At 48.4% G+C, this 6,000-nt stretch overlaps 1 protein-coding gene across 6 annotated transcripts in view; it reads right to left on the reverse strand.

Annotated features, from left to right (window-relative positions):
• Window positions 1-5,334, reverse strand: part of LOC146811339 (phosphatidylserine decarboxylase proenzyme, mitochondrial-like) — a 105,757-nt gene extending 100,423 nt beyond the window's left edge. Inside the window, exon 1 of one of the 6 annotated variants that reach the window (XM_085618437.1) lies at window positions 5,290-5,334. Coding sequence is in view for 2 of the 6 variants with exons in the window: in XM_085618435.1 (XP_085474561.1) it covers window positions 4,917-5,006 (90 nt within the window). In the remaining 4 variants the exon portion in view is untranslated. Of the gene's footprint in view, window positions 1-595; window positions 986-1,816; window positions 1,953-2,078; window positions 2,103-2,189; window positions 2,301-4,916; window positions 5,039-5,289 lie in introns of those variants that run through there. The other 5 variants (XM_085618435.1, XM_085618436.1, XM_085618439.1 and 2 more) reach the window with 5 other exon arrangements.
• Between the last annotated feature and the right edge of the window lie 666 nt (window positions 5,335-6,000).

Raw genomic sequence — 6,000 nt, forward strand, 5'->3', positions numbered from 1 at the left:
CTAACTATATCACAATACAAAAAAGCGAAGTTTGTATGCAGCTCTTTAAAGACAGTTCATAGGTCACTGTCCTATGTTAGGATAGTAACTTCTGAACTGCAAGTAACACAAGGATATCTGTGACAGCGGTAGTAACCCACTGAGCTATTCCCATAAAATTCAGTTTATCAGCATTTAAAAACTACCAACAGACAAATGGTTACTCTGCAGCAGGATCGTAAATCACAAGTTATCTGCACAGTTTTTATGTAGTTGTACATCGGTGGCAGATTCACTGGGAGGGCCATGGCTCATGTTTGGGTGGGCCAGGCTCATGTTTGGGTGGGCCTGGCCCACCCGGCCCACCCCACCCTCTAGAACCGGGCCTGGCAGGAGGTAACATATCCTGCACTTGTTAGTGGTGTGAGACAAAGAAAAGGGTCAGCGACAGGAGGATATTTACAGCGGGGACTAATTAAAGTCCCAGATAACCTATCTGTAGAAATGTAAATGCTGCATTTTAAAACATATTAGGCATTTGTTCTCAACCCACAACATAGCATGTTTTTGAAGGAGCACACAATTAAAACTTCACAATTAAAACTGCTAGACTTACCGACAACGCTGCAGAATGTTATCTGTCCTGCTCTTTACAAGTCTAACCTCTCTCCCTGAAAGCCCCGGTGTTTCTGAAGAGTGCGGGGCCCCATCCTTTTTCCGGCCGGGCTCTGACTGAAGAGAAACAATGTAACTTGTTACTTTGTTTCTCTTCAGTCCTGCCCTGGGTCAGGCGAGGAGCAGGCTGCAGACTGCACCTGCTTTTTAGAGCAAGCCTTTTCACTCACAGAGCTGAGGGGGCCCCCTTCACCTACCGAAGACTGGGGGCCCCCCGCACCGCGGGGGCTGCGGGGGCGTTTGTTACGCCCCTGTGCTGAGATATTGAAAGCGCTCTTCCAGCGCGCCTCAAGCTTGATCCAGTGTGGACTTGGAATCTCAGCGCTGCGACAAACACGGAACTGTGACAAAGGGCCTCAGTCCTGACTCGAGGTGCTCTTTCCTCTCACCACTGAGGCTCTCAACACATTCTTTAAATACCGTTTGCTGGATGCATTTTAATGTCAGTTTGAAGAACTTCACGTTCTCTTAAAATCGCGCGGGGAGGAGGCGGCGGGGGTCAAGGCACCTGCTGCGGAGAATGGATCGGCTGAACCATCATTCGTAAGTTGTTAAAGCCCATTTTCCCCACCTTGCTGGGAAGATACAGCTCTTAAACTTGCACGAAACGCACCTCTGCACTGTCTCGGTTTATTTCCAGTTTAAATGTGCCCTATACGTGTCCTCCACTTACCCCGAGACCATATATTCAGAACTATATAGAACGGGCCACATGTGAGAAGCCCAGCCACACCAAACACGATGAGCTCAGAGTTAAAAAACATCGTTTTTTCGCGAGCAGCCATCGGATCTTAAGTATCGATCTCAGTAGGATAGCTCAGGGGGTTGAGCTCCCACTCAAGAGAACTGTGTCTAACCTATAGGCCACACACAGTTTCAATGTAAGTATAATAGCCCAGTGGTAAACGGCTCACACCGGCTCCGATAGTGCGCCTTATTTACACACACAGTTTTGCCAGCTCTCCTCGCATTACACATGCGCATCCAGCAGAATGTAACCACTGGGTGCAAAGAATGTAACAGCTGAGTGTCCACCCGCACCGGGTGCGCAGTCCTCACAGACCGGCCGTATTTGCCCCGTTACACTCCCTTCCGTCCGCTCTTCCAGCCCTCCGAGTCTTCACCCAGTTCTACTCCTGCCCCCGTACGCTGCTCAACTCACCTTTTCCCCCACCTGACTTGCCATTCTCAACTCTCCGGCGTCAGTCTCATGCGCGGCTTGCTTCTCGTTTGCTCTTTTGCTCTCTGTCATTCTTTCTTCCTTCCCCCCTTCATCTCTGCCCTTACCCCCGCCCACTCTTGCTGCCTCTCATCCTCAGACCCCGCCTCGTTTCTTTTCCTTACCCCGCCTCCTGTGCTATTCGATATTTACCTTTCCTCTACATCCCTCCCCGTTCTTTTCATTTTCATCCCTCCGATCTCACCTCACCACCTCCATCTTTCCCTTCATTTACTCTGACATGGTTCTCTCGGCTCGCTCTCCCCTACCCTCCTCCATTCTCACCTACTTCCCTTTCCGCTCTGTCTTCACTCACCTCGCCCGGGCGCCGCTCGCTCGTGACAGCAGCTGTTCCAGCAAAGTTGATATGTTTTAAACCTCTCGGCGGATTTCATCACTTCCTCCTTCTGAGTCAGAAAATGCGAATTCGCCCCCACCCAGTCCGGGACACCGTCACAGGCCCACCCCCGCGACACCAGACAAAGGGCCTGAAGTAACAGCCTTAAAATAGCCTTCTGCCAACAAATGACCCGGAGTCTGGGGAAAACACATCCCTATCCAAATACACGAACCGGAGCCTGGGGAATAAACATCCCTATCTAGAGCCTAGGGGATAACACATCCCTATCCAAATACACAGGCCGGAGCCTGGGGAATAACACATCCCTATCCAAATACACAGGCCGGAGCCTGGGGAATAACACATCCCTATCCAAATACACGAACCAGAGCCTGGGGAATAAAATCCCTATCCAAATACACGAGCCAGAGCCTGGGGAATAACACATCCCTATCCAAATACACAAACGGAGCCTGGGGAATAAACATCCCTATCCAAATACATGAACCGGAGCCTGGGGAATAAACATCCCTATCCAGAGCCTGGGGAATAATGCTGGAGCAGGGTTTCCTATTGAAAATTTATTGAGATTTAAACTCCAGTTTATGTTTATATGTCATGATTAAAATTACTGATAATTAATTGATAATTATTAATTTTGTTAAAATCTCTGACTAATCAACATTACTAATGAGAGAATTACACGCGGGAATGCATTAATGTTGCTTTATTAATACGTGAACTAAATTGGTGAGCAAATTAATTAAATAAGTGTTGCAAAAGTGCTATTTGCTTCGTATTTGCGCTTTTAAATAACGTGCTATGATGCTTCTTGGTGTCGCAGACGGCTAGATAATTACATACACATAAGGGTATTAGTGGGTATTAACACTGTATAATCATTACGATGTGGTAACGTTGTTTTGTATTTCTTTTAATTAGGATGGTCCGTTTTGGCCTAATCCAAGATGGCCGATATTTACAGCCTGCACTCGAGTGATTGAAATGTGACGAGAGGCCTTGCTGAACATGGTTTGAAACCACCTGACTTCGGCCTCTGTCTGAATTAAAAGTTTCCGTGAGGACAGCAGCTCCAGGCATGTTGCCAATTGCCCTTGGAGAAGAATAAAGTCACAATGAACTCTGATAAACTTGCGGTGGCTTCACTATGGTTCCGAGGAAAAGCATTCATGAATGTATCATTTTTCTAGCTTGAGTTTCCTTCTTCCGTGTTTTTATTTTTGTGATTTTTCTGAGCGGAGGTTTTCTAAGTGTTGCCAGTCAACATCCTTTCCTGCTCATCTCTGCTCAGTGGCTCAACGGATGTTTAGAGTTTGTTTGTTACTTTTATTTTGTTAGTTTCATTATAAATAATGTTAGACTAGAGAGGGTCTAAGGCCACTTCTTCCCGAACCTATGCTCGTGAGGATCGACGCTGATTGAGAGGACGGCGACTCGGGAGACTTTACTGAGAGACCTGTCCTGACCCAAATGACACTTAACTAGAATAGGTAACTATGAGAATAATGATTTTACTATTGATTGACTTTCATTTGAATTAATTTAGATAAAAGATGACCTTTGTTTGAATTCCAGTGTCGGGTGGTTATTTCTTTGTCGTTTATTGAGTTTCAAATGTATTTCCTGTGTTTTAAATCATGACTCAAGACATATCTTTAGGGTCGCATTGACCTCGCACTGGATGCAGATTGGTTTAGGTTTCTCTCATATATTCAGTGTGGATAGAGTAATGGAATGAATGTTAGTGTAATGGGCCCTAGCGTATGATGAGTGTATGTGCGTGCGACTGTGGATTTACTCTGTCCGTGGAAGTAGGGAGAATTTATATGCTCCGATCTGCAGCAATAACACATCCCTAGATGTAGCGGTCTAGGTGTTGGCCGCTCCGATTGAGTAGAGACCCCAACCCGGAACCTCACGTCGACATTGTATCACCTTCTGGCCAGGCGTGGCCAGAAGGCTTTAAATAAAGGGACCGGAGTCGCTCGGGACTTCCGGTCCATACCAGTGACTCAAGTGTCTGTGTCCATCTCTGCGACGTCCCAATATACACATCATATATATATATATATACATGTAACCCCCCCCCTCCCGTTCCAGGGCTCAACACTGGCGATGAGGGTTTAGGCATTCGAAAACCCCCTCACCTCTGCTGCGGATCATCTCTGCCGATCGAGGGTCCTGCTCAGGCTGCCCGGTGGTTCCTGCCACGTGGGGTCCGCACTGTCGGCGGATCGTCGTGCGAGGTGTCGCCCGTGGGCGGTTCAAGGTGCGCTCTGCCATCGCTCCCTGCACCGCAGCAACGCACCAGCCAGCGACGCTCCAACTCGCGCTTCTCCAAGGCCCCGCGCAGAGTCTGGACGCACGCTGAGGCCTGCGCTCCTCGTGGGGGGGGCGCGCCTGACCAGAGTGGAAGGTGCGTCCGAGACAGCGGCAGCACACGACACCCCCCTAGCGGTGGTCGTCTGTCGAGTACCGGCAAAGGAAACACACAAAAACACACAAAAACAAAAGAAAACAAGCATTGGCAAAAGGGAAAAAAAAGGAAAAGAGGGTCACCGGAGAGCCATCAAGCACTGGAAAAGGGGAACACTGCCATACCAACAAGCATTAGCAAAAGGGCCACAGGAATGCCCACCACAGCCCACAGGGGAGGACACCAGTGTACGCTGCTCAACTCACCTTTTCCCCCACCTGACTTGCCATTCTCAACTCTCCGGCGTCAGTCTCATGCGCGGCTTGCTTCTCGTTTGCTCTTTTGCTCTCTGTCATTCTTTCTTCCTTCCCCCCTTCATCTCTGCCCTTACCCCCGCCCACTCTTGCTGCCTCTCATCCTCAGACCCCGCCTCGTTTCTTTTCCTTACCCCGCCTCCTGTGCTATTCGATATTTACCTTTCCTCTACATCCCTCCCCGTTCTTTTCATTTTCATCCCTCCGATCTCACCTCACCACCTCCATCTTTCCCTTCATTTACTCTGACATGGTTCTCTCGGCTCGCTCTCCCCTACCCTCCTCCATTCTCACCTACTTCCCTTTCCGCTCTGTCTTCACTCACCTCGCCCGGGCGCCGCTCGCTCGTGACAGCAGCTGTTCCAGCAAAGTTGATATGTTTTAAACCTCTCCGGCGGATTTCATCACTTCCTCCTTCTGAGTCAGAAAACGCGAATTCGCCCCCACCCAGTCCGGGACACCGTCACAGGCCCACCCCCGCGACACCAGACAAAGGGCCTGAAGTAACAGCCTTAAAATAGCCTTCTGCCAACAAATGACCCGGAGTCTGGGGAAAACACATCCCTATCCAAATACACGAACCGGAGCCTGGGGAATAAACATCCCTATCTAACTACACGAACTGGAGCATGGGGAATAACACATCCCTATCCAGAGCCTAGGGGATAACACATCCCTATCCAAATACACAGGCCGGAGACTGGGGAATAACACATCCCTATCCAAATACACGAACCAGAGCCTGGGGAATAAAATCCCTATCCAAATACACGAGCCAGAGCCTGGGGAATAAACATCCCTATCCAAATACATGAACCGGAGCCTGGGGAATAAACATCCCTATCCAGAGCCTGGGGAATAATGCTGGAGCAGGGTTTCCTATTGAAAATTTATTGAGATTTAAACTCCAGTTTATGTTTATATGTCATGATTAAAATTACTGATAATTAATTGATAATTATTAATTTTGTTAAAATCTCTGACTAATCAACATTACTAATGAGAGAATTACACGCGGGAATGCATTAATGTTGCT

Source organism: Triturus cristatus, chromosome 7 (genome assembly GCF_964204655.1).
Source record: "Triturus cristatus chromosome 7, aTriCri1.1, whole genome shotgun sequence".
Classification (NCBI taxonomy): Eukaryota; Metazoa; Chordata; class Amphibia; order Caudata; family Salamandridae; genus Triturus; species Triturus cristatus.